General features: G+C 41.4%; 1 protein-coding gene and 1 long non-coding RNA gene across 3 annotated transcripts in view; both read left to right on the top strand.

The window, feature by feature from the left end:
• The first annotated feature begins 15,388 nt into the window (after positions 1–15,388).
• Positions 15,389–27,234, top strand: part of XDH (xanthine dehydrogenase) — a 90,119-nt gene continuing 78,273 nt past the window's right edge. For both annotated transcript variants that reach the window (XM_054979195.1, XM_054979187.1), the window contains exons 1-4: positions 15,389–15,694; positions 21,953–22,010; positions 23,865–23,961; positions 26,965–27,073. In XM_054979195.1, coding sequence (XP_054835170.1) covers positions 15,647–15,694; positions 21,953–22,010; positions 23,865–23,961; positions 26,965–27,073 — 312 coding nt within the window. In that variant the 5' untranslated portion in view covers positions 15,389–15,646. The remainder of the gene's footprint in view (positions 15,695–21,952; positions 22,011–23,864; positions 23,962–26,964; positions 27,074–27,234) is intronic.
• Positions 23,978–26,950, top strand: LOC129329681 (uncharacterized). The gene is made up of 3 exons (XR_008597008.1): positions 23,978–24,162; positions 24,443–24,559; positions 25,465–26,950. It is a non-coding gene; the product is annotated as an uncharacterized LOC129329681 (long non-coding RNA).

Genomic DNA, 27,234 nt, shown 5'->3' with positions numbered 1-27,234 from the left:
CTGGGTCCAATTTGGGTCTGAAACAGCCCAGATCAGGCTGCTGCCAGGTGGGGGGGGAGTGTTCCCCTGTGTCGCAGCGACCAGTTCTGGGCCGATTCAGGCCTGTTCTGGGCCAAATTTGGCCTGATCCAGGCCAAATTGGGCCACCCGTGGAGCATGGGAGTACTCGCGGGGCAGCCACAGCCTTTGTGATGATGTCACTTCCTGGAAGTGACATCATCATGAAGTTCCGGAAGCGTGCACATGCACTGTGTGCATGCACATATACTGACAGGGGTGCCATCTCCTCCCAGGATTTGCCCTAGGTAAGAGTTCCCCCACCTCTTTCCCCAGAAAAAAAGCCCTGAAGTTCTAAAACTTACGTGGCAGAATGGCCCCGCTGACCTGTGAGGACTGTTCTGTTTGGCCCTCTGAAGTATCTGGACACCCAGCAACCATCCCGCATCTCCACTGGGCAATGCATCATTGTTGCTCTTCTTGGATTTATCTCTGGGCTCATTTAATTCTTGAAGGGCTTCTCTTTCCTCAGTGTGTTGCCACCAACTAGTTGCTTTAGGAATTACCCAGCAAGAGGATCAGTACTCCTAGCATCCCTACCACATTGCCATTCTAAGACTCTACCTAATGCCTGCATTTCCTGCCCAAGGTTCACTTATTGTGAAGATGGCTTGCTGCTCTTGCACACTCCCAGGGAAACAGTGATTTAGCAATTGAATGTCTCCCTTCCCAGTGCCTCTTTTAAATAGCATGCTTGAATGGTGAAGAGAAACTACCAGCATTTAAAACAGTAAAGAATTTATTAAAATTAAAAATCCACACACATACTATCTGCTCAGCAATGGACTGTGCAAGGAATACAAAGGAAACAAGGGGAGACATGTTCCTTTGTCCCTTAGCCCTACACATGACCTAGTGGATCTTGTTCTAAGGTAGGCTGTTAATTTTAGAAGTTACGGCTTGCTAAAAGCTTCCCATTACCGTGGAATTTTTGTCCAAGCAGCCAGGCCATTGTGTGCTCCACATGGCAATTGTGGCTATCAAGATGAGAACTCTTTCCTCCAGTTGGCATCAACCAAAATGGACCACTCTTCCTCCATGCCAAGGGGTTTTATTATCTTTGTTTGTTCACCCCTTGTAGGTCAAAAAGTCTTTTCCTGAGGTGTTCAGGGAGATACAAGATAGCCTTTCACACCCCCAAGTCTCTGTGTCAACTTCTAGGTGTCAGATTCCAGCTAAGGTGGCTATTTCATTGTCTGTAGCTGAAAAGGCCATTAGCGTTTCCAAAGCTTTATATTATCCCAGCCTTGTCTGTGGGCGGCCTGGTTTTGCTGCTTTTGTCATAGTGGGAGGGCCAAACACTTCATATTAATTAAGGTTATGGTGAATTTCCCCCAGGCCATGTTGTATTCTAACAAGATTTCAGCTGCATCCTCTTTGGTTGTGATAGTAGAATTGAATGAGCCTACATTAATCCATTTCTAATGGCTAGTGGGATCTGGTTGGTCTCCTTTGAAAGGTTTGACTGGATTACTTGAAAGATTTTCATTAAGCTTTTGACATGTCCTTTCTAAACAAAATGAGCATTCATTTCATTATCTTGTCATATATCTTCCTTAGAGCACTTGGCACATAAAGGAACTTAATTAAGCTTTGGAAAATCCCAGGAGTTTGGTAAATGTTCTTGGGCAATCTTGGCAATGGACAAACAAAATGAATCCAAGCTCTGTGGTGTCTGCAAGCCAAGCTACACAGCAGAAGACTGTTCAGTCATGTTGGGAAATGCAGACTTTTTCTATCTGTGGTAAGTATCTGCCTCCTAATTTTATGTGCATTATCCTTTTTGAGCAAGCCTTCTTACCTTGGTCTACATGCAGAAATGCCTGATCTGGAATGTTTTGGATGACCTTTTACATTCATTCTTGGGTTTGGTTCATAATCCATTACTCAAATTACTAAAGCAATAATTAGTGGCAATAAGACAATGCAACTGCATACACCTCTGTATATAGTGCTTCCTCCATTCATGAAAAGTTAACAAAGAGCACATTTGCATAATAGGTTCTCACCTTGGCTTAGTTTGTAGTCATGTATAATTCACATGGCTTGTTAATCATGACTGCCTGGTTCTGAACAGGGCTGGCACCACCGTTGAGGCCGTGAGGCGGGTGCCCCGGGGCCAGAGGAGATGCCGGAGGGGGTGCTGGGGGTGGAGGCGCACGCAGCACCACCGCTGGCCAGCCCTGCACCGCCGCCGCTGCCGCTGCTGCCACATGCCCCTGGGCAGGCGCAGCAGTCGCAGGCCAGGGACAGCAGGAGGCCGGGGCGGTGTGTGGAGTGTGGGCAACCTCCTTGCACCGCCCCAGCCACCCGCCGGCGAATGGCCCCGGCGTCTCTGTGCGATGACGTCATCACGCAGCCTGGGGCGCTCGCGCACGAGGATTGCCTCAGGCGCTGGTAGCCCTGGCGCTGGGGCTGGTTCTGAACAGTATTCTGGATTCCTTATAAATAAAGATACCAGTTATGTTTTATGTCCATCATCGTCGTCGTCGTCATCACCATCATCTCTGTTTTCCACAGTCTATCAGATTATTTGGGCTGGAATTTTTGGTTCCTTGCTTACTTAGATTCTATCAAAGAATCTAGGAGTCGGTGAGACATCGCCTTAGTATGTGGCATGTCCTAAGTAGTGTGGCTGGACAAAAATGATAAAGTACGTCAGTCTCTGGTGTGTATTGCTGTAAAAGATGTGTGGGAAATTTCCATAGGTTGATGCAATTTTAAATCAGTTGCTGCTGATTACCTCTCTTAGTTCTCTACCATTATATCATCTTCCTCCTTCCTTTTAGTGTATATCTAGGGGATGGGCAGGTAAGGTGCTTGTTCATTTGCTGCTGTGGCTATGCATTCCATGTTTGTTTTGAATGTTCCTGATTGGGCCTAAGGAAGTAAATATTCCAGAATTCTTTTCAATTGGTTACATTTTCCAAATAGGTTGATTTTCAATTTGGATTTACTGGGCACTATCTTTCATGTGCATTTCAAATGAAAATATTACCATCTCTTCAAGTTGTCCACACTGGACTCAAAAGTTTTTTTGTGGGAGGATTGAAATGTATTCGTTCCATGATTGTATATAACATCTTTAAGGGAGTAACTTGTTCTAAATATTTTTAATAAGTTTCAAAATTAAAATTGGTTTTGTTCCCCATGAAATAATATGTACACAATAATTATACAGATCCCCTCCCCCTTTTCAAGCCCCTTGGTGTATGGTCAGTTACTTTGTCTTAAATAGTTATATTTATGAGGTGCATTGCATGAAATTATACTGCTTAGGAAGGCCTTAGGCAGAAACATGTTTGGTTCGATACATATGGTGAAAACTGTAAAATAAAGCCTGTATATCCAGAAGCTGTTCATTTTAATATACAATGGTATGGTACTAATATGTTGAACCACACTGCTATTGTTTTTAACCACATTTTTGTATTATTGATTATTTAAACTTTTATAGTGGTTCCTTATTGATTTGTACTGTTTGATGCAATACTCAGTTTGTTTTTCTGTCTCAGCCTTTCTGGTTACCCCATAGACTAAGGTCATGCATCTTCTTGGATTTATCCACAGTAGACCATGCAATTCTACTGAGGCATTTGGAGGCAGAAGTAAGTATCAGGGGAAGTATCTTGGACTGGTCTAGGTCTTGACATGGCTGATGTGGCCACCTGGATTCATGCTGTGATAACATCAAGATTATACTACTGTAATGCACTCTGCATAGGTCACCCTTCAAAGTCAACTTGGAAACTCCAGCTGATACAGAACACCGCAGCTCATTTCCTATCAGGAGCTAGGGAAAGTATGCATATTACTCCTATTCTGTAGTCACTCCACTGGCTACCCATCAGTTTCCAGGCTCGATTCAAGGTTTGACTATCGCGTACAAAGCCCTACATGGCCTTGGCTCTTCATATCTGCAGGATCGCCTCACCCCCCCCCCCATGCTCCCCCGTGGCAGCTTTGCTCTTCTGAACCAGGCCTTCTGCAGATACTGCCCTGCATTTAAGCAAAATCAACAGCTGCCCTTACGCACTTTCTCTGTAGTAGCCCCTACCGCATGGAATGGCCTGCTAGAGCAGGTTAGGAAAGCTCCCACTCTCCTGGCTTTCTGCCAACTATGCAAGACTAAATGATTCAGCAGGGCCTTTTTACTCAGGTAATAGGGCTGTGCTGCAAGAATTGGCTCAGGGAGATGCCTTGGATACCTAACACCAGGTAGGTAGGTCTGTATGGTTACTGTGTGGTGAGGGAAAAGCAGCCTGTGTAATGACAGCATTTAGAAAATTGGTTATTCTCTTGACACAGAGTTACTTAGATACTCCCACAGACCTTATTTTTCTGTTGTGATAGCTGATCAGTCTTAAGATTGTCTGGATATTATGATGTTGCAGATCTGTCATCTTCTGCGATACTGCACTTTTTTCTGTAGTGAGAGACTCTGGAGTTTAAATATACCTGAACATTATGCCTCTTCAATCCTTTGGCCATAAAACCCAGATTCTGGGGGTGATGAGATTAGGAGTTTGAGTAAAAGGCATTTGGCACATGCTCAGAGGCAGTCATTCATTTACACAGGCAAGTCACAGCAAGGTGGTTTGCAGTTAATGATTAAAACCAGATACCAGACTGAGTGAAGATGGGCATTCATTTTTTCTTCTCCTGCCTCCCCTCCCATGTCCCTCCCTACCCCTGAAGTGGATTTCTCTCAGCAAACAGAGGAGGCAACCCAAAATAGTATCCATCTCTCTCCAGTTTTCTGCCCAGTGTTCTCTTATTCATCATTGTAGAAATTAAAGAGGAGAGAGACAAGTTAGATGTAAATACCAGTGGAGGAAAGGTGATGGGATAGAGCAGATGAGAATGAATTTAGTTTGAAAGGTGTTATGTGATTCAGTCCCAGAATCTCTTGCAGCTTCCACTGCCCCATCCTTCTGCAGGCAATCAGGGCAAAAACTGCTTTCATGTTTTCCCTTCAATGAAATGTGCTAGAAATGTTCTTTAAAAAAACGAAAGCTGGGAATTCAGGGAAGGGCATGGAATAGTTATGAGGGCATTGCCCCCATATAATTCCTTTAGCTACCAGACTGGTAAAAGAATTCTTTTACCCTGGCTGACATTTTCAAAGTACAGGTACATTACAAAAGAATGGAGGAAAGTATGTAAAAAACTTCAACATTGCTAAATCCATGACCAGTCAACCAAAGAAGAAAACGTTAATTTATGCCTAAAAAAAGAAGCACTGCTGATTGACAAAAGGATGGCTCTTCAGATTCTTTTCTCCATTTATTCTGAATAACTGCAATTGCTTCTACAACTTTTATAGCCAGTCTTGGTAGTGGTACATTAGAAATAACAAGATAATTATCATAATGATACTAATACTTGAGTGTTCTCACTTTTGAAATTGTGTAATACATGGTGGATTAAGTCAGACACTGAAATTCCGCTTGAGCAGGTTTGCTGGAAAAGCAGCACTGTGATTTTTTAAATAAAATAAACTGTGTTTTGGTGTCATCATCACATCAGCCTGCTTTAGCTTCCGTACAGAAATTCTGATTAAGAAACAAAGGAAGTTCCTCTTTGAGATGAATGCTTGTGCAATAACTCTACAGAACTTAGTATCTGAAACACTCCTGCTGTTGTACAAATGTGCTATCATGGAAACATGGACAGCCAGAGAAGTGGGGAAAAAATGAAAAGGGTTTCTCAGCCCTCCTGGTTTCTTTCCATGAATAACATTATTTTAGCTTCCCCTTTGAGATGCTTTCCAAACTAACATCTTTCACATTTACACTCTAGGTTAGGTGTTTGATTGAGTACCCATGCCAATGTGGTATAGTGGTTAGGATCCATGAGGCTTGTGAAGCTGCTAGTGCATTCAGGTGCTGAGACCACGGGAATAAATTTTCCCAGGGTTGGGAAGGATTGCTGAGGTGGGGGGGGGAATGTGGAAAAGATCTGTAACTGTCAGCACTTCCTACTGCCATATCACTGGTTCCAACCCAATGGTCAGCAAAATTTCAGAGAGAAAGCAAGACTCACAGGACAATGAACACCCTGCCCCTGGAAGTCAGTACCTTTTGCAGAGATTTAACTTCCTACTGAAAATACCTTAGATAGATGGTCTGCAGTAGAAGAGCAAGATTTGAGTCCAGTAACACCTTAAGGACCAATGTGGGGAAGATACCTCTTCTAAATTCCTCAGAATATGTTACTGCTTGAATTGAAACTGATGTTAGCTAATTTCACAAAACCATATTCCATGTGCTTTTCAACGCATGTGGTCCTCCAAATCTATTCTTAGTGTAGTGAAGGACAGCTTTCAAGCAATTAGCAATCCATTGAGGCTTGAGACACAGCATTTGGTTTACTCATTGTGCCTCCAGATGTTCAGGTAGTGATGGCCTATATAATCTCTGCAGAGGCAAGGTGCAGTGACAGCAGTATTTTTGCAACTTTAGTCAGTGTCTCTTCTGCCATTCCATTTCCACCAGAAAGAATGATCTTCCTGGACTTGGTTAAGATTGCTGGTGAGAACATCACTATAATGAACCTAGGGAGATAATGGGAAATGAAGCCACTTGCCCTGGGTGACAAGGGCTATTATTGCTGTCCACCTCTTGCCTTATTTCCACTTAATGCATGAACAGAAACAGCAGCATGTATACCAAGGAAGAACAAACCGTATCACCTTTGTTTGTCCAAAAGTTTGTCCCTCCCTTTCCTCCCCCACTCAATTGTTGCCTGTCATTTTCTTGCGGTGTGTCCTGTCATTTTCTTATGACAAACACTGCCATGCCTTGGATTTCTGTACATGGTGATCGGTAGTCATCATCCCTATCTTAAAAAACAACTAAAATAGAGCCAGTCCTGTTATTAGGTAGGCAGCAGGAAAAACCAGCTCAGTTGAACTCTATTTTATCTTAGATTTCTTTTATTTCACAACCACATTGGTAAACCAAGTGATTTTTGTAGATGACTTGAAAAAAGAACCAAGAGCTGTGTTATTCAGTGCCTTGAAACTCAGCATCAGGCTCAGCACAACCTAGGTCATTTCCCTTATCACAAAGCTTTGCTTTCCTGTTCTTTAGAGAGACAGGCTATAGGTCTGTTTGTTTGTACAGTTAAGGAATAATCATGGGGATATTCAGGAAAGAAAGAGGAGGTTTAACCCTCAAACCACCCCTTGGCTTTGATAGTGGAGACTGGTTCCCCCTCTCTACTGTTTAAATATGTGCCCTTTAAAACATGCCTTATTCATTTAAAATGCTAATAGCAAAATAGAGAACCAAGTTTCAGTTACTGAAACCAAATGGAGGTTGACAGGTGAAATGCTCTCTCCCTTCTTTGCTCTGCTCCAAGGTAAATTGAGGCTGTACTAGCTTTCAATTTGTACTTTATAGACCGATAGAAATGGATGGTCTTCATTTTATTTGTTTAAGTTGTTAGCCAGTCCTATGACTGAGGAAAATAACTATATATAGAATGCCAGTTGAGGATGAGGCTATATGGTTTGAATATGGGCTAAGTGGACTCATTGGATAGTAAAGTACAGATCTATGACCTGTCTGGCTGCCTGATGGGCATTGGTTGTACTAGATGAGATGCTGGGACATCTGTGATCTCATCTTCTCTGTATTTTAAAAAAGGAAATAGTAGTCATGCAAGGCCCTGCCATTTAAAGGTACAAGAGATCTATTCAATGCCAGGAGTTAGCGACCCTACACAATCACCAATATAAAGAGATTAACAAAGCGGTGGATGTCCTGAGAGTACATCAGAAATTAAGGATTGCAAAACTGGAAAAAGATTGTTTATAGGGAGGAGGCATACACTGTTGGTAATCTGGAATTCAAGTATTGTAGGTTCTACCTACTGCTGTCCCCGGAATTTCTTTGTGATGCTGGGCAACTCAGGGTGCAGCTACATGACAGGTTTAGCATTTGTTAATGGGTTTTCAGTACGCATAAGTGCTGTTCTTTGGGTGCTATGGCTCATGCTAAAATCTTAGGCTAGTCTATGGAGGACATCTGTGCTTTTCAATGATATACAGGAACAATGCTCATGTTGGGTCACTTGTCTGGTGATGTACAGTGGTGCACAGTGTGTCATGTTGTCTGCCAGACACTCTAAGGTCGAATCCACATTACTCATTCTAAGTCACATGTTCCCCGCATTCCCCAAGCAATCCCGAGTGCCGGTCACATTACCTCATTAAACAGACGCATTTCATTCGCATTTCTCCCGAATATGTGGTCACAGGTTTCAACGGGAGTTTCACAGTGGCCGTGAACGGGCCAATGCGCAATTTACACGTTTTTTTTAAAAACCACCCCCCTTCCTGTCTCTCCGGCCGTTCCGAGAGATCCTGTTGGCTGATTCAACTTGCAAGTGCTCCGTAGTCTGCAAAAGACTGTTTTTGACTTCATAGCATTGGATTTATTGATTATGCTGTTTCTGAATCAAATCTGGTAGTTTGAAAAATCATTTTGGGGTGAATCCATCCTCAGAACGGACTCGCGAAACTTTAACTGTTTTTTATTTTTTTTATGTTATATTACTGTAATATCGAAATTACGAAATATCAAAATAAAGACACTCCAAGGAAGTGAAACTTCAGTAAAATTCAGGCACTGAACTGTCCTGCATAGGAAATGCCCACGAAAGCTTCCCACATGCTTCCAAATTTTCAAAAAAGAAACGGGAGAGAGCCATCAGTGCTGTCAGTGGGGGAAAGAGAGGCATCATTATCTTCAATGATGTTTCTTTATAAGGCAAGATCGAAATAACGGAAAAGTGTGCTCAAAAAAATTTAAAAAAATGGGTGGGAAAAAAGGTCCTGCCCAAAAAAGCAGTTTTTGAGCGGCCGTGTGACCGGAGGGATGCGCGAGAAAGACGGATTGGAAGCAGGAATGTGAACGAAGAGGAAAAATCGTGGATTGGAGGCAAACGGAAGATATCCGATAAACATGCGGGTAATGGGTGAATGTGGATTTGACCCAAGACAAGGGACTAGAGTCAGTGCTGCATTTGAGCTAGTAGTGTATTTATGGTTAGAACACAGTTGCTGTGAGAAATTGCTATTAATCATTATGGCAAGTACACAGGATTCTTTATTTGGACTCTCTGAAGGTCAAAACAATTAAACATTGTGATTAGACTTTTAGAATATTATTTCTTGGTAAAGCTGTGGGGAGGGGGTTATGATTCCATGGCACTTTACTCTTTACACCATATTCACAACCTTAAGTAGCCCCCCCAAAGCTACTATTTGCCCTGTTGGTGGAAACATACATACAGCATATATGTTGATATAGGTGCAAATTGATGCTCCAATAGGCCATTTATGATTGGGAACATGGAATGAGGTAAAGCATTTTTTAAAAAAAACTTTAGAGATCCAAGCTTAGCCATTTCAGTAGGGATCAATATTATTAAGGGTTTGGAACTGGGATCAGTATTAATTGATCACAGTTCCAAATCCTTAATTCTAAAGCAGCTAATGAGAGTAAGGCTGAATCCACACTTACTGGCACAGTGCTAAGCAGGCAGAGTGAGAGCGTCTTTCTGGTGGGTTTTATGATGTCATCGTGCCATGAAGCCACTCTCATGGAGCAATGACATCATAAAACGCGCCAGAAAGAAGCTCTCACTCTGCCTGCTTAGCGCTGTGCCGGTAAGTGTGGATTCAGCCCTTATCTCTCTTCCTGTGCCCAAGGCATCTTCTTAGAAACAGCTTTTTATTGACTGTTGAGGTACTGACCAAGTACCATAACATAAAGATTACACCAATGTCCGATATTTTAAATCAAGTTTTTAATAATTTAAAACATATTATGTACTTCCTACACACCTCAAATGTTAGAAAATCCTGGAACAATGTATGATGGAATATCACAGAAAGCTCACAGAAATGAGAGCAGTTGTGATTAGACATGGGCACGAACAGCATTGCAAACTGAAAAAAACCACGAACAGCCCAATCTGCTGTTCGCAAACAAGCTGTTCCTGATGCCCCATCCTAAATGAACAGATGGTCATTGCAAGCCTCGTTAGTTGCCTTTGGCAGCCATTCGTCAAGCCAGACAGGCTGGCACCTGCAATCAATCCCCTTGGCAACCAGAGGCAGGGATTGAACTCTGTCTGAACTCCTTCTGGCTTTCCTTCTGGCTTTAACCCTTCAAAGTACTTCAAAGTATGTCCCCTTCAAATTTGGTGGGTATTGGACATTGGAAAGGTCAGTTGGTAACCCCTCAAAGTAGCTGCCAGTGGACACTGCTGTTTTTGCCAGGACAGGGCCCTTTAAACTATCAGCTGGCAGGCGGCAGGGGGGAATCCCCCCCGCCACCTGCCAGCTGATAGTTTAAAAGGATCTTTAAAGGGCCAGGTAAGTGGGTTTGAGGAGAGGGGGGGCTAAGTGTGGGGGGGTTGGGGTTGGGGGTGGTTCCAGCCCCCATGAACAATGAACAATGAACATGTCAGGGAACAGTTCATGTTCATCCATGTTCGTTGTTCGTGGATGGCAACAAACGACGAACAGGGTGTTCGGGGTTTTTTTTTCCGTTCGTGCCCATGTCTAGTTGCGACTACTTAGAAGGCTTAACCTTTCCAACAGGTAATTACATAGGTTTATGTAGCTAGATGATTGTGGAAACAACATCTAACCCAGATTGAAAGCCTTAGCAGCCATTGACATGTTGATGAATTTCATGTTGCCAGACCCATACCTCATTTCTAAACATTTTTTGTTTATTTACACACCCCATGTTTTCAGCCTAACAGATCCATACTGCAGCTTCTTATTCATAAAGGTCCAACTAACTTCTGTAGGACTACGTATCAAAAAGGCAGTTGGGCCATTCTGCCCCTTACCTTTCTTGCTTCAACAGCCTCTTTCTCATTGGTATAATGGTATTTTTCTGACGTAGAATGGTGATGCAAGGACAACCACAATAAAGTTTGTAACAAGCTTAGACATTACTGTAAAGCACCTTGATGTGTAGCCCTATAATTATATCAGTGCTGCACATGCTATACTGTTAAATTTACTCAATCAACCTGTGACTAATATTTATACATTAAATATTACAAAACAGTTGGAAATTATCAATGCTGAGAAATGAAGCAGACTAACAGATATACACACAGATATTGAATAATGTGTGGGATCTCATGCATTAAAATAATATAGTATGTGCACTTATCTCAAGAACCAGGTGATGAGCAAAACACTTTTGAGAATTCGAAGCTCGGGGATGCAGGAATATTGTTTCCATATGGTTACAATGACTGGGGGTTACATGGGGACAGCAATAAATGCCAATGATACGCTGCTTCATTAACATGGGGTTCCTATCCAACTGACTTTAGCAAGTTTATTGTTTCAGCATTCAGTGGACTGAGTAAATGTTTACGTTTTTGATGTGTGTTTGAAATCCATTATTGATTTATTGAAATATTTGTACTCCACATTTCCAAGGTGTTTTATATGACATCCCAATGAAATAGTCTAATATAACTATTTGCAAAAAAATTTAAAAACCAACAGAGTCATTACAAAAGGAAAAATGGACCACCAGAAATACACTGCCTTCCTGAGGGCTGACAAGGCAAATTTGTCTTCATCTTTGAGCAGAAGACCATTCTACCCTGCTGGGGCTACAGTCAAAAAGGCCTGTGAATGGGTTAACTGTTGTTCTAACTGCCTTGGGAGAAAGGAACATGAGCAAAAGTTGCTATAAGAATTGCATTTAGCACACTGGTCCAATTGTTTCAGGTAATGCTTCTAGAAGAATCAGATGTGCAGAAAAACATCATTTTATAAGGTGGAGAGTTTGCCATTTTTTTCTGGTGACGCTACTTTGATCTAGGACTGTACAACAGACAGAAAGTCAGGAGAGGTTTTCCAGTCTTGGTGATGAAATGAGGACAAAGATTCGTCAGCTGAAATTCTACTTGCTACAATGCTGTTAAAGGCACAGGACCCCAGACAAAATAACCACAGCCATCCTGGAAGGTGTTGTGTATTTGCAGAGCCTGCCGATTGAAGCTGCAGTTGGAGGGGACCCTCCAAAAGGGAACGTCATCTCTTAAACTTATCACATTAAAAAGTGTGTTGCTTCCTTCCAGTCCAACTTACATCTCAAAGGTCACCATGTTCCAAGATAGGAGGAGAGGGCAAGGGACAATGAAATGTCACGTAGATTAACGTTCACATATGGTTAAAGTAAACTGAGTTGGAATCTCAGCATTTTTTATAACAAATTGTAAACCAATAATTTTTCAAATTCTTCTTAAAAACAGAATTGATTTTTTTATCTGAAAATTTGTTACTGGGGAACAAATCATGGGGGCTGGAGGGAGGTGCCTTTGCACCCTGCTTGTGAGCTTCCTTCAGACTTCTGGTAAGTCTATGTGAACCCCCGATCTGATCCAGCTGGGCCGTTCTCATGTTCATAAGGATATGTCACAATGCTGGTCTACCTTCTACGGCTGTTGTTAGGATTACTGAGATAATCAACATGGGATGCTTTAAACATTTATAATGTGAATAATAATAGTTGTTATTATTAATAATATAATCAGCCTCTTCAACCATGACTGATTGGTTATACAAAATTTCAGCACTGGAACAGATGCCATGATTTTAAAACAAACATCAGGCTCCAGACTTCAGCTCCATGTCTGAAAGCTTGCTGGAATATGCCTTCAATGTGCTGATAATGAAGACTAAACAAAGAACAGAAGGAACACACACATCAAGCAAGTGCGTTCCCAACTAGCGTTCTTTATCTAGTTTGTATCATTTCATACCCAATTCACACAAAAGATTAGAAGAAACAAAGGACTCAAAGAAGACAACTGAGCATATAATTTTATTCCAGTCTAACAGTTGAAACATGGCTGCCAATATACACTTGACCTCAGTGAGGTTTGTTTCTGAGTAAAATAAAAGTAAAAAAGTACGAGTCTTCAGAGGAGTTACTTATAACTCGAGTTGTCTTAAAAAACAAAAGTATCAATATCCTCACCCCACCCCGGTCTGGAAGTACTGTTTTCCAACTCTGTCAGGAGCCTTAAAAAGTTATTTCATCAGAGAGAGCGTTTGCCACAAATATTGCAGATGTGAGAAACAAACACATGGTGAAGTGTGGTTTTGTTATCTATCAGGTTTTTTTGTTCTGCGCTTTGTCCAAGGAGTCCAGGATAGCATGCAAGTGCCACTCCCTTCCTTTTATCCTCACAGCAGTCCAGTGTTTCTAGAATGCCATTAACTTTCTTAGATGTCCTAGAATTAATTTGTCTTCTTTGCTGGCCCAAGGCGAGTAAGAGCTCTGTGTTCAGTTTTCGTTGGATCTATGTCAAACTGCAGGTATGTGTGTGTCTGTATCACATTTCAGTGCTCTGGGCATTAAAAAAATTCCCTGCATTTAGAGAACTAGATAACCAGGGAGAAGTGTTCTAACTCTTTTTCTTGGCTTGTTACGTTTTTGTATGTAGAAATCTTCTGTGCATGGGGGATTATTCCATTCCATTCCATTTCCACATCCTATCTGAAGAGGAGCAGTTTAGTACATGTTTATATTTCACTGAGGTTTTGGAAAAAATACCCAGTTACCTCAACTTCATGCCAATATTCTCCATTGTGTCCCTATCCATCACTCTCCTTCCTTGCTCCAGAACCGGAAATTGTTAGGGAGAATACCCATCTCTCCACATACTGGAACCAATCATTTTGATTATTTAATGGAGCAATCCTATGCAGAGTTACTCCAATCTAAGCCCATTGACCTAAATGGACTTAGACTGGAGTAACTCTGCATAGGATTGCACTGTAAACTACCAAAATAGCTGATTAGACTAGGCCAAGGGTACCCCAGAACAAATGACCTATTCATCCAATAAACAGGCTTGCTGTGGTGATAACTCAGCTGACCTCCATTGCAGTATAACTTGCTTTAAACTGCATCTTCTAGCTTGACAAGCCAGAAGTTTAGAATCCTTCTGAACTCTGGAATATTTTAAAAATCAGGAGATCCATGGATGCAGTTTTTCAACTCTGTGTGGAATGAATGCAGAGGGGGAGATTGCCAGGGAATGTTTATTACATTCTAAAACAGATCCTGGGATCACTATGCCAAAGACTTTGGGGTTTAAGTAAGATTTTGTGTTGCATTATGTTATATTAATATTTGTAATATAGTAAGAATTATAGTGAGATTGGTAAAGGTAAATGACTTTATTAAAGGTAAAAGTCTTTATTAAAGGTCTGCCAAGAAATCGTCATGATGCGACGTCCCCTTATGGGCCAGTAATGACTCCGTCATCCGGCAGTTCTCCCCTTAGTAGGCAGGTTGAATGGGTGAGGGGTCATTGGCTGGCAGGTGGGTCAGCCAATGCAGAGATCCATGTCCTATGCTAAACCTGTGGTCCTAACACTGTAACCAGTGAAAAGTGGTGGCCTTTTGACTCCAGCTGATGCCTCCATCTGTTTATTGCCTTGGCTCTCACCCTTCGCTCTTGAGCTGGCTCCACAAAGGGATGCTATATATATATAGCAGCTCTTCGCTTAAGACATTAAATGACTGGAGCAGATTTATGGTTGGGGACATTTGGGGAAAATAAGCAATTGGATCAAGCTGTAGCAGAATTAGGTTGGGTGTCAGGGAGAAAAAGCCCTTGGATGTCCAATCATTCCTTAACTAGCTGGTTAAGAAATCCTTAACTCAGTGAACATCTATTAGGCAGTGGTTTTAATTAATGGATCAGTGTAGCAGTTGGTTGAAGGCAAAGCGTCAATAGTTTTTAAAAGGAGTGATCATATGATCAAGGCTTCTTTTCCTATGATGCATACACCCCACCCCCATCCTTTTCTCTCATCAAAAGAGTTTTTCAGAGTATGGAAATCCACAAAACCAGCAAATGAGGGAGATAATGGGATGGTGGAATATTCATGTCTTTATCATACTATGCTTGGCACTCTGAAAAAACAATAATCTCTCTCCCACTTTAAATTATCTTTCAGCTGTATGGTTCACTGGACATAAAATGTCATGTTTAACCAGCATTTATGAAGTTATTGCTCATGAAATACATGGAATTGTTGGTGTGTGGCCTTGCTTCAATTGTGGTAAAAGTAAATGAGAGTGGGTTGGAAAATCTAAATGGAACTTGAAGGCACACGTTTTTTAAATGGTTGGCAATGATTGTTTCCTGCTAGGCTTGCCTGCCCCAGCCTTGGCACTATCTCTCTATTGGAACAGCAACGTACTTGATTCAGTCTAATCTCCTGCCATAGAAAGGGGTGGTGACTTTGTTCTTTTGAGTTCCTCCTGTGCTATCATTAGTGCAGAAACAACACCAGGCAAGTGCAGTTGGCACGCCTACGGGTGTCTCTTATATAACCTGGGTTCTCACAGGGCACTAATATTCAAGTCAGGTGAAAGATTCCTAAGGACTACTCCTATTCCTTGAGTTGGTGTCCCTGCCTGGGACTCTACTTGCAGTGGTACTGACTGAGGTTGCTTAGAGTGGTGTGGTGGAATCCCTCTTGCCTCCCTGGGGTGAATTTGGAAAACTGCACAGAATGGCTTCAGAAAAGGATGAACTTGTTTTCTTCATAAATGGCAAGAAGGTAGGGAAGTCTCCACTTTTTAAAACTCTCTCTCTGTGTGTGTGTGTGTGTGTGTATTTCATTTTATGGATTACAATTCTCAGAAAATCCCCTGCTTCACAGTCACTTCAGCCTGAAGTAACAAAAACTGTTCCTCACAACAGCTATAATCCTTTAACATATGTTCTAGAGTACAATCCTTTAACATATGTTCTAGAAGAAATCAGCACTACTGTCATGTGTCGAACTGTTGCCACTTTATTTATCTAGATATTTCAACCCTGGTTTTCTCCCCAATGGAAACTTAAAGCAGCTTGTAACATCCTTCCCCCCCCCCCCACTCTCCATTTATCCTCAGTCACAACTACCATGTGAGGTTGGTTAGGGTGAGGGAAACAATGACTGGGTCAAGAGGCACCTAGCAAGCTTCCCTGGCAAGGGTGGAGATGTGAACTTCGTCTCCCAGATCCTTGTTTGACACTCTAACCGCTACATCAGATAGATATACTTATTCAAATATAAGGAGATAGAATTGATAATAAAATCCCCAAGTGAATGGTTGCTCTTGTTTTTAGAATGCCAAGATCAAACTTCTTTTAAATCAAAACAGGTTGCTGGTGCTTTTCAGTCTGTTTCTTGAATTGCAACATATTTCAAACTTTAAAAGTCAGACACTAATTTCACTGGGAAATTTAATCCCTGAATTTGACCGAACAAAGCACAGCTGAGCTACTGAGGGATGCCCACTGAACTCTGTACGTGCATATGAAGACATTCTCTGAGACTTTCTGTGCAGTTATAAAACAGATGAATATTTATGATTCCAGTCATGTAGGCATTCAGTGTATGTCTGCACAGAGAGTAACAATCTGACCTTGAATTCAACGATCTTGTCCTTTCTAGCTGGAAAGCACAGACAGGACAATGTGCTGTATACACTTACTTTAATTTTGAAAAAAACCCAACACCCCTCCCCACCAGTGCCCACAAACTCACAGCAAATTCCTCCATCTCACAGGCAGATCAAATCCTAGAGAGACAGCTGTATGCCAGAGGTGAAACGGCAGGTGGATGATTCCATTCTCAGTTCAGAGACAGGGCATTATATCCAGATGTTTTGTTTGACCCAGTATGGCTCTGCTTACGTTAAAAAACTCAAGATTGCCTATGTGGAATTTTTGCTCTGGTCACAGGATTGCTCTACACAAAGCAAGGCAAATTAGCACCTCCCCTCTGATTCACTGTAAATAATTTAGACAAATCTGGTTTGGCTTTGGAGAATTCTGCTTCCTTGCCTGGAGCTGTGGGTGATACTTCTTGGAAGAGATGGACCCCAATGCTATTGCACAGGGGTGTTGTAAAGTGTGACCTATAAGAAACACTGTACTGATAGCTGTGAAGAGATTTCAGCTGGTAGGGGTCAGAGGTGGAAATGGGGCTGGGTTACCTCAGCAAATCACAGAACAGATCCCCTATCATTTCCTTATGACAGAGGCCTGGCCTTTAACCTTTAGTGGTTGTAAAGCTGTGGTTAGGCAAGCCAAGTGCCTTCCTGGCATTTTGCTGATGTAAAGGCAAGAGGGCAGGACAGGAGCCTGGGCACCAGTGCTTCTTTTGAACAGAGTTTGTTCTGTCAGTCTCAAAAGAATAGAAGAGCTGAGTTTGGATCTAATCACAAGCTTTCCCATAATACTGAGACTGATTTAAAAACCTTTCCCTATATATACCTCTTTTACTGATATTCATTGTATATCCACAAACTGTAGAAGTATTCCCACCCAGGGAAACAAACCTCAGGGCTGCAAAGATTTCTTCCCGAGACCCTGTAGAGCCAAGAAGGTTTTCCTGGTTTGGAATCAGATTCCTTCCTATGTTACCAGTTTTCTCTCACCAAGAGATTGCCCGAAGTGCTTCCCCACCTGCCTGTGCAAGCTCTTTATCTACTGGGCTACCCTTAGGGAGATTCGGGGATTGTAGATGTTGTATTTCTGCTTAATAAAGTGGATCCATACAACAAGAGAGAGCAGTAATAGTTCTGTGGAAATCAGGAAGTCTTATAGGCTGTGTTGCAAGAGTTTATTCAACTCTTTTAAAACTACTGCAGAAAGGAATAAACTGTTATTATGTAATGCTGCCACAGCAAGAGGCTTGAAGAACGGGAGGGGCTTTGCGACACACCCCTCTGGGAATGTTGACCCAGAGACTCGAATGGAACATGATACCTTGCACAGCCACCGATGGGAAAGGTTATTTGGTTTCTATTTCTGACAGCTTGACATTACAAACAGGCAGTATTGTTATTTGAGCACAACTTCGAGGCTATGGAGCCGATTGATAAGGAGAGACTGGATAAGATATGAATTTTATTGGTAGCATAATTCAGTTGGCCCAATCTATTTCATAGGCATATCACTTTGTGTTCATTAAGTGCCAGTTTAATGTAAAATCAGCAGTTTGATTTGTATTCCTTGTCAGTTTATGATAGGATGGCAGTGCCACTTGCTTACATATACAGAAAAAATAGCCAATTTTTTTTAGAAGTAAAAAAAAAACCTCCAGAGGATAAATCAATACACTCAAAGCTGAAGTTTAAGCAGCTAGTCCTTATGAAATGAAGGACACACCTTTTTTCTTTTAAAAACACATTGTTGTCCAAGTAAAACTATAGGGATTGCTAGCTATAGCACTGTGCAGTTGTATAAACTAGGCATTATTTTTACACTTATGCTCTACAAGAGTGTTTCAGAGCAGCAACTTAGGTTAAAATAGCATAGTTATTGGAGTAGCATAGTGGCTAGTAGACTGAGCTGTTCCTATGTTCAAACCTCACTTCTGCTGTGACACCTTCAGTCAAGTAGTTGAGAAGTCTAGTTCAACATGTCAATCAATGCCATCTTAAGCAGCATCATATCCTTCTAAGTCCATCAAAATTAACGGGTTTAGCAAGGTATACTTAGGATGACACTGAAAGCTATCAGCTTCTGATGGCTTCTGTCCTACCAAAATGGCCTTGAGGTGCAATTATAAATAATCACTTGATAAAATATAACAAGTTAAAAGGATCATACCAAGGAAGCTTGCTGCATAGTGGCCAGAAGGTCTTTAGGCACATAAATATGACACCATGACTCCTCTTTGCCAGTTTCTGCATCCTGAAATAGGTTTGCTTATTTCTTTAGAAAATTTATATGACCCCGCTCCAGAACTTGCTTAAGGCAGCTCATACCTAATTACTGCTGTGTTACATTTTGCAGTGGCATATTATGGTGCTATAACATGAAACAAACTATTTCTTTGGCTAGCACAGAATGGTACCATATAGGTTTCTTTACCTGTGTTCACTCAGGGAAGATTCAAGGCTTTGTGTTCCTTATGTGTTCACTCTGGTCCTTTTGATCAGATGTGTGCTATGAATTCTGTGTTCAGGTCTTAATTTGCTTGTTATAGATCAGGATTTCAGAGCTCAGGGGGAAGGTGTTTAAATCATCCCATTTTCCTAACCTAAAATGCCCCAGGGAGCTGGGAATGAAGTTGCCAGCGCAGAACTGACGACACATCTGGTTAAAAAGACGGGTGGACACATGGAGGATGCAAGCACTTTGTAACATGAATTGGCCCCTCAGTGTAGCCATTTAATGACCTGGGATTTGCAGAAACTGCAGAATCAAGTGGTCCTAAATATCTTGGCATATGAACAAAAGCACAGAATCAGAGCACAAAATGCAGGGAGAATATAAATCGAAGTACCTCTAACTTGGAGAACTTCAAAATTGCCCTTTGCTTCATTTTATTCCTCTGGACATCAAGAGGGTAGGCTGAATAAACTTCAACTAATGCATTTTAGTTTTATACATGAATAAAAGCCAACAGCACGTGATCATATACCAGACATCTGCTTAGATAATCAATAACAAAAGAGAACAACTTGCTCTAGAGCCAGACAGAGAAGCATGCCAGGATGTTGATGATAAGACCTGCCTTTAGAGCTAACAGGAACTGATACAAGTGAGAGACATTATCAACAGGCTAGGATGAGTTGGCTGGAATTCTACAGATGGAGGTTTCCACTTCATAATAAATCTTGCCTTCCAAGATACAGGGTAGCATCACAAAGTATAATGATGTTGGATCCAACCATCTTTTCTGCCGGTGAAAAAGAAGAGGAGGTCTCATTTGACCACCAAAAAGAGTTATGTTGGTGAGCATGGGATCTGCAAATACAAAAGTCATGTGGGATGTGTGTGTAATAAAGTTGGAAGTTGGGCAAGATTGGTTGGAAAAGCTGGCTGGATCCAATCCAATGTCAAATTGATAAGGCAAACATTTTTTAAAAAACCAGGCTTGATGGAAAAAGGAATCTTGATAAATTTCTTTGTGCTGACAGAACAATACCTTGCAAAGCAAAGTCAGCAATGATAGCCTCATGAGTTCAAACCATCCTTCCTAGGGGGAAGGAAAGGGCCACAAACACCAGGCTGGTGACTCCACCCATGTCCTGTTTTCCTTCACCTCACTGTTAGCTGGCACAAAGAAGATTCACATCTTCACAGCTATTTGCAGCCTATTGCTAAAGGTTTCGAGGAGGCAGCGGCGCGGCAAGAACTACCCCAGACACAATCAAGTGGAGGAAAATGGCCAAACTTTATTGACAGAAAACAGCAAACAGGAGCATTGGCAGTCATGAGGATCGGATCACACACAGACCAAAGTGCAATGAGATATTCCATGTGTTGGTGCGGGTGACATTTATGTCCAAGTTTTGTTTATAACCAGCTGGGCTGGTCAGGCCACAGAATTGTGACCACCAGTCACCACCAGTCTAGTTCTTAACATTTACTGACATCCAAGGCTGCCTTTTTTAAAAAAGAAGGAAAGTTTCAAATACAGACTATATTGTGCAAATGTAGTACATTCTCGCACATATTCTTAGCTTCTATAATTTCTCCTATCAAATAATTTAGAATAAAAAAAAAATAAAAATGAGATGACAGAATTCAATGAATGGGACAAGATCATAGGCAAAGAGTGACAGGAAATGATTCCATTAAGAATGGTATTGGCTGAAAGTTGGGAGCAGGGTTGGCAAGGCCAGACGTGAAGCCAAGACTGTAGGAGTCTGTATAATTTTAGGTGCCACAAAGTCAACCTGGCTGCAATAAACATGTTTACTCATGGCCTAACTTTCTTGCACTGCAAGTAGAAAGAAAAGTGCCAATTTGATGTACCAGCCTAATCCTGTGGGTTGCAATAGTTGCAGCATCAAGAAAAAAGGCTTGTCTTGCTGCAAGCTGCAAAACTACCTTCTGGAAACAAGTAAGAAAGGACCTAACCAACAAACTTGCCATTGCCAGAGAAATTGAAATCCTGGACTTCAAGGAAAGGTCAGGGGAAGAGATTAACAGTTTTGTTTGGTCCTGGTGGGCCCCCACACCATAAATCTCCCTGACAATGCCACTTAAATGCTCTGGCATGCTCAGGAGTGCACTGTGGTGAAGACAGGGGTCTTGATGGAAATAACAGAATGTGGTCCTTCCTTAGCCAAAGGTGAATTTAGAGATTTACTGCCAAATGGCAGAATTTATGGCCCTAAAATGGCCTTGGAAAAGGATGCCAAAAGGACCCCCTCCTCCTAGGGTTGCTAATTCCAGGTTGGGAAATTCCTGAAGATTTGAGAAAGGATCCTGGAGAAGACAGTCTATAGGGAAGGGAGGAACCTCATCAGGGTATAATGCCATAGAATATATCCTCCAAAGCAGCCATTTTCTCCAGGAAAACTGATTTCTGTAGTATGGAGATCAGTTGTAATTCTGGGAGACCCTCAGGCCCCACCTGGATGCTGTCAACCCTATCCCATACAGCCTACCTGCATGTCATGTCTCCTGTGTTGGGCCAGGTCCTTCACAACAGAAGGGTTATTGTAAGCTGTAGAACCTCCTCCCGAGGGCAGTTTGCATCACTTCTTTAAATGCCAGACAATGATAAAGGTGATATTTATTTAAGACAGGCTTTGATTCCGTGATAGTCTCTATTTGCTGTTACTGCTATTTGCTTGTTGTCTTTTAAGTACTCTAAATATTACTCTTTTGCTGCCCTTAATAAATTGTTTTCTTTGACAGTTATTAATGCTTTGAGGATTTTATCAAAATCCAAATTTGTATATAAATATTTTAAAAATTAAATTGATTGCTGCTCAACATCCTCCTTGTTTCTGACATTCACTGTGATGTGCACATACATACATATACATGAATTTTAAGATAATTTTTTTTTGTTTTTCAGGTGGTGGAGAAAAACGTGGACCCAGAAACTACTTTGTTAACTTATCTTCGAAGGAAATGTATCTGACATGTCAAATGGTTAAGATTTTTCATAGTTGCCTATTTGTGTAGAGCTGCTGGATCAAAGACTTGGGGGATGTCAAACCCCCAAAATTTGATTAAAGCCTTTGATCTATCCTCATGCTGTTGCTCATGATTGTGAATTGGATCCATGTGGACACACCCTAACAAACTCTTTTAAAATGATGAATTTGATCATCTATTCTATGCACTGGAAACCTTGGAGGAACTGGATTAGGTTGCTGATGTTGGCAACATAATCCGGGTCCCAAATTGGGTATTGTATGAACTAGGAATGGATACTTGGCTTGGTTGGAATTGGAACACGATTTCCATGTTCTAGAGGAATGAACGAATGGCATGCTTGGTAGCAAGTTGTGGCTGAAATAAACCGCGTAGTGCATTTGTTTTACCTGAAGATATGGTTACTCTTCACTGTCGTTGCATAGTTGTTCTACTACAGAGTCCTCTGTAGTCCCAGCCTGGTTTCTGCTGCTAAGTAAAAAATTTCAGTAATGTCTGTCACTCAGCTGTGGTAGCCAGTTAATGCTTCCCACTCTCACCTCTGCGCACACACTGCCAGTGAGTTTTTGGTGCGCAGGGGCTAACTATGAATATCCAGCCGTTTTAGATATGTCACCATGAAGTGGGGGTGGAGAAGCATGTTTGATATGGAGGAAAATTTCTTGAGCCACATAGCAAGCTACTAATCATGATCCGCTTAGTCATGTGCGAGTTTTTAAAAAATGTTTTGTTGTGGGTGAGGGTCAGGTCTAAGGAACTTATCTTGGTGATGGAACTTTCTATCAATCTTTTTGCACTTCAAAGATTTTATGAATAATTTAATATGTAAACACAAACAGAAAGCAACAGTGAAAAGAAACCCTGAAGAAGGAGATCAAATTTCTGACATTTCAGCTGCAGTTTAGTATCTGTTAGGCTAGATGCAGCTGTGTTTAGTTTAAACATGATGGGACATGTTAAAATGAGGGTCATAAATATGGGAATCCCTCCATCAAGGTCAATTTCTTTTCTCATAAAAAGCTGCCTTGTCTAGCTTCAGATACAACACATGATTGTATGGTGCTAATCGAATTTCAGAATATTTCTGAGAAGAACTGAGTGTATCTCACCATCCAAGATTCCACCCCCCCCCCGAAATAAACATTCATTGACTTGTATGTTGCCGAATTACTGCTATTACCTAATCACATTATCTCCTCTTAGTCATGTGTCACTGTTAACAAAATACAGTTTATGCTTGTAAATCAGTTCAGAATCTCTTTTTCTTCAGCTGCTCCCCTTCATTAGATACAGCAATTTAAAGGATAAAAAATTTCTATACTTTAGATCATGCAGCTGTTCAACAAATGATAAAGCTTGTATACTTTCAAAAATCCAAATCATAACTTAGCCTGCAAGTTTCTTATATGGGAGCAAAAATGGCTTGTGGGTGGGGTTGCTGAAATTGCTAGCCTCTAGATAGGTCCTGGAGATCTCCCAGCAGTGATCGGTTCTCTGGATAAAAGGGCTGCTTTGTAGCCTAGATTCTCTGGCACCATATCCCTGCTGAGGTCCGCCCCTTCCCAAACCCCACCTTCTCCAGGCTCCACTCCCAAATCTCCAGGAATTTTTCAACCTGGAGTTGGCAACCTTATGTATGGGTAATAGGAAAAATTAGGCACAAATGCTTTTATTGTGGTCTCACTCTCAAGGAAGCATTTGAGAGACAGCTCGGAGGTTCACCTTGTAAATGGACGCGAAATTTGACCCTGTCATAAGGATTACTGGCTGTAAAGGCATTTTGCTATGTTGCTTTCTTGTTATATTTTTCTTAACCTGTGTTCTGTTAGTGGGCTTATGTGGAACCAAACTGGGCTGTGGAGAAGGTGGATGTGGTGCCTGCACTGTTATGATTTCCAAGTTTGACTGTTTCCAAAAGAAAATCATGTATCCTTTGAAATGTGTTAGACGGAGGGTGGAAGAATAGGTCTAGTATATAGGCATCTTCAAGGCAGGTTCAATGTGAAAATGTTATTGTATAAAATCTGTTCCTCCTATGGTTGCCAATATCCAGATGAGGCCTGAAGATCTCCTGGAATTACTGACTACTGAGATTCGTTTACCTGGAGGAAAGGGCAGCTTTGGAAGGTAGACTTTATGGCATTATACCCTGCTAAGATCTCTCCCCAAACTCTGCCTTCCCCAGGCTCTACCCCTAAATCCCCGAGAATTTCAGAATTTAGAGTTGACAACCCTCGTTCTTCCCAAAACTTCAGCTGCCTTCTGTGGATAGGATATATATATCTTAAAGAAAATAGCATTTGGTCCAAGTATATTGCATAATTGTCAACTGATAAACTTTTAATGTTGCTTTTTAGCTATCACTGGTAACAGAATGTTTCTCTATGCAATCATTTGCCTTTACCAGAAATGGAAGAATACATGATCCTATTGCAAGATTTTACAATTACAATGAAATGGGATTATTTTAGTCCAACAAAGACAAACTCTGCTGTGCTGCTATCTTAAATAGCAAAAGCATATGGTAAATATGTTACTATAATTCACTGCATTTTTCTCAATTTTTATTTGTTGTGTTGCCTTGATCTGGATAGCTAGTGGAAGCTAAGCAGGGTTGGCTTTAGTTAGTAATTGGATGGGAGACCGCCAATGAAGACCAGGGTTGCAGAGGCAGGCAATGGCGCACCACCTCTGTTAGTCTCTTGCCATGAAACCTCCCCCAGGGATTGCCATAAATCAGCTATAACTTGACAGCACTCTTCATCACCATTTGTTGTGTTAGATTTATAGCATTTTTACATAGCAGGCATTTCACGTTATATCAATTTCAGTAGCAAGTGAATGAGCCTGAGATTTTTTTTTGCGAAGGACCTGTTTGTCCAATACAGAGAGTTGAAGGACACTGCTGACACTTGATAGCCTATATAACAGTGAAAGATGAACAAATAAGATAGCCTGAGATGCTAGAGTTGGTGTTGTTAGGTCCAGTTGGTGAGTGGATATGGGGACAGAGTTGGCATCCTGGTTTATTGCAGGCCCAGGCCCCAGAGTTCATGTCCATGTTGGCAAGTGCATTGTTGTAAGTGAAGAGTTGTTGAAGGTTGGGGGGCTTTTGGTGGGCTTTCGGTTTCTACCAATGCTTGTAAGATAAGAGTACTATTGTCCAGCATATGCTGCAGGCCACTAATAATGTGTTGAACCGTGAACAGTATGTAACTACTAGTGGTGTTCTGTTCTGTTTGGGCTTATGTTGTAGCAGATCATCCTGTTTGGGATGATGACTGGTGGTTTTTATACCTCCATCATGTATTTGTACAGTGGTGTCTAGAAAATGTACTTCTTGTATGAATTGATTCATGGTCAGGTTGACAGTACAGTGGAAGTTGCTGAAGGCCTGGTGAATCAAACCAAACAATCCTCTTTTTACAGCCAAGCTCTACGCTACTGTTGCATCTGCTCTAATTCCTCTGATGGAGATTTTCAGCTGCGGGATCTACAACAGAGATTTCTGGAATTACAATACTCTCTAGATGTAGTAAGAAATCACATCAGCAAAGCCAGAATGATACCAAGGAATGACCTGCTACAAGATAAGCCAAAACGAAACAACAGAATACCCCTGGTAGATATATACAGTTGCCAGCTCAAACTAGTTCAACTCATCATTAATGACTTGCAACCTATGCTAGACAATAATACTGCTCTATCACAGGCACTGGGAAGCAAACCTTTTCTTGCTCACAGACAGCCCCTCACCTTAAACAACTCCTCATTCACAACAATGCGCATACAACATGGACATGAACTCCGAGACCAGGGCCTGCAATAAAACAAGATGCCAACTCTATCCCTATATTTACTTCTACAACACAATCACTGGACCTAACAACACCAGCTATACCATCTCAGGCTCATTCATTTGTTCATCTTCCAAAGTTATATATGCTATCAAAGTCAACAGTGCTCTTCAACTCTCTATACTGGACAAACAGGTCAATCTCTTTGCAAAAGAATAAATGGACATAAATCTGATATCAAAAAACACAATACCAGAACCCAGTGGGAGAACATTTTAATCTTCCAGGATATTCCATCACTGACCTAACAATAGCAGTTGTCAAGCAGAGAAACTTTAAAAGAAACTTACAATATGAGATTGCTAAAATTGAGTTTATTTGCAAATTTGGAACAATGGACCACTAAGGACATTGGATTCTTATCTCACTACAGATGCTGATTTTCTGCTTTTCATAACTCAACCCCATCAAGCTAATTGCAGCATTATTGTACCATACACCCTTACTTTAAATACCCCTCCCACCTTCTGGCTCAATAAAACCCTACATACTTCCACTTCTAAATGCATCTGAAGAAGGGAGCTTTGGCTCTCAGAAATTCATACCCTGGAAATTTAGTTGGCCTTTAAAGTGCTACTGGATCTGAATCTTGCTCTTCTACTGTAGATTGATATGGCTACTCACCTGAAATTACCCACATGATTGGCACTGTATATTTCGAGTGATGATGAATAGTGTTTCTCTCTCTCAGTCTTATACCAGTCCATCTTTGACCACTTCCTTTCCCCCTCACAGTAGCAAGGATTTAAATTTTAGAAATGTTAGAACTGCTCCGGGATGCATTTGTCACTTCTTCATCTGCCTCCCAATGCCAATGGCACAATGCGCAACCCTATCCATTGTCTTGGGCTATCAACTTCATAACTTATAATGCATGAGTATATCTGGGTTGGGGACCATGGGATGCAGGTTTTACCCATCACATTTTATTATAATGTTTACATCAGCATTGCTTCTGGCCAACGCTGTGTGAGCTGTTTCCAGTATATGGTTAAAAAGATTTCATTGGCCTTGCTTGGAAGTATCAGCAAAAGATTTTACAAAGTGATTAATATCCTTGACTGATGGATAGACACTATTCTGCCAATGCTTGCTTATTCCCTATATGTGCACTCCACCATGTAGCAGTGACTACTGTTGAAGGCATTGGAAGTACAAAGACAAGATTGCACCCGGTACAGGTAAGCTATGGCATTGTAACTACATTTTAATAAAGTATCTGGCCTCTGGTTTTATCTTTCTGTTTTATCCACAGTGTGTTACATTTCTGGTTCTTACTGACCCATTTGTGACAAGCATGGCTTGATTAACTGGATATTTTTCAATATATAAATGCTGATAC

Source organism: Eublepharis macularius, chromosome 1, assembly GCF_028583425.1.
Source record: "Eublepharis macularius isolate TG4126 chromosome 1, MPM_Emac_v1.0, whole genome shotgun sequence".
NCBI lineage: Eukaryota > Metazoa > Chordata > Lepidosauria > Squamata > Eublepharidae > Eublepharis > Eublepharis macularius.
This window is presented reverse-complemented; position numbering and strand designations above follow the sequence as displayed.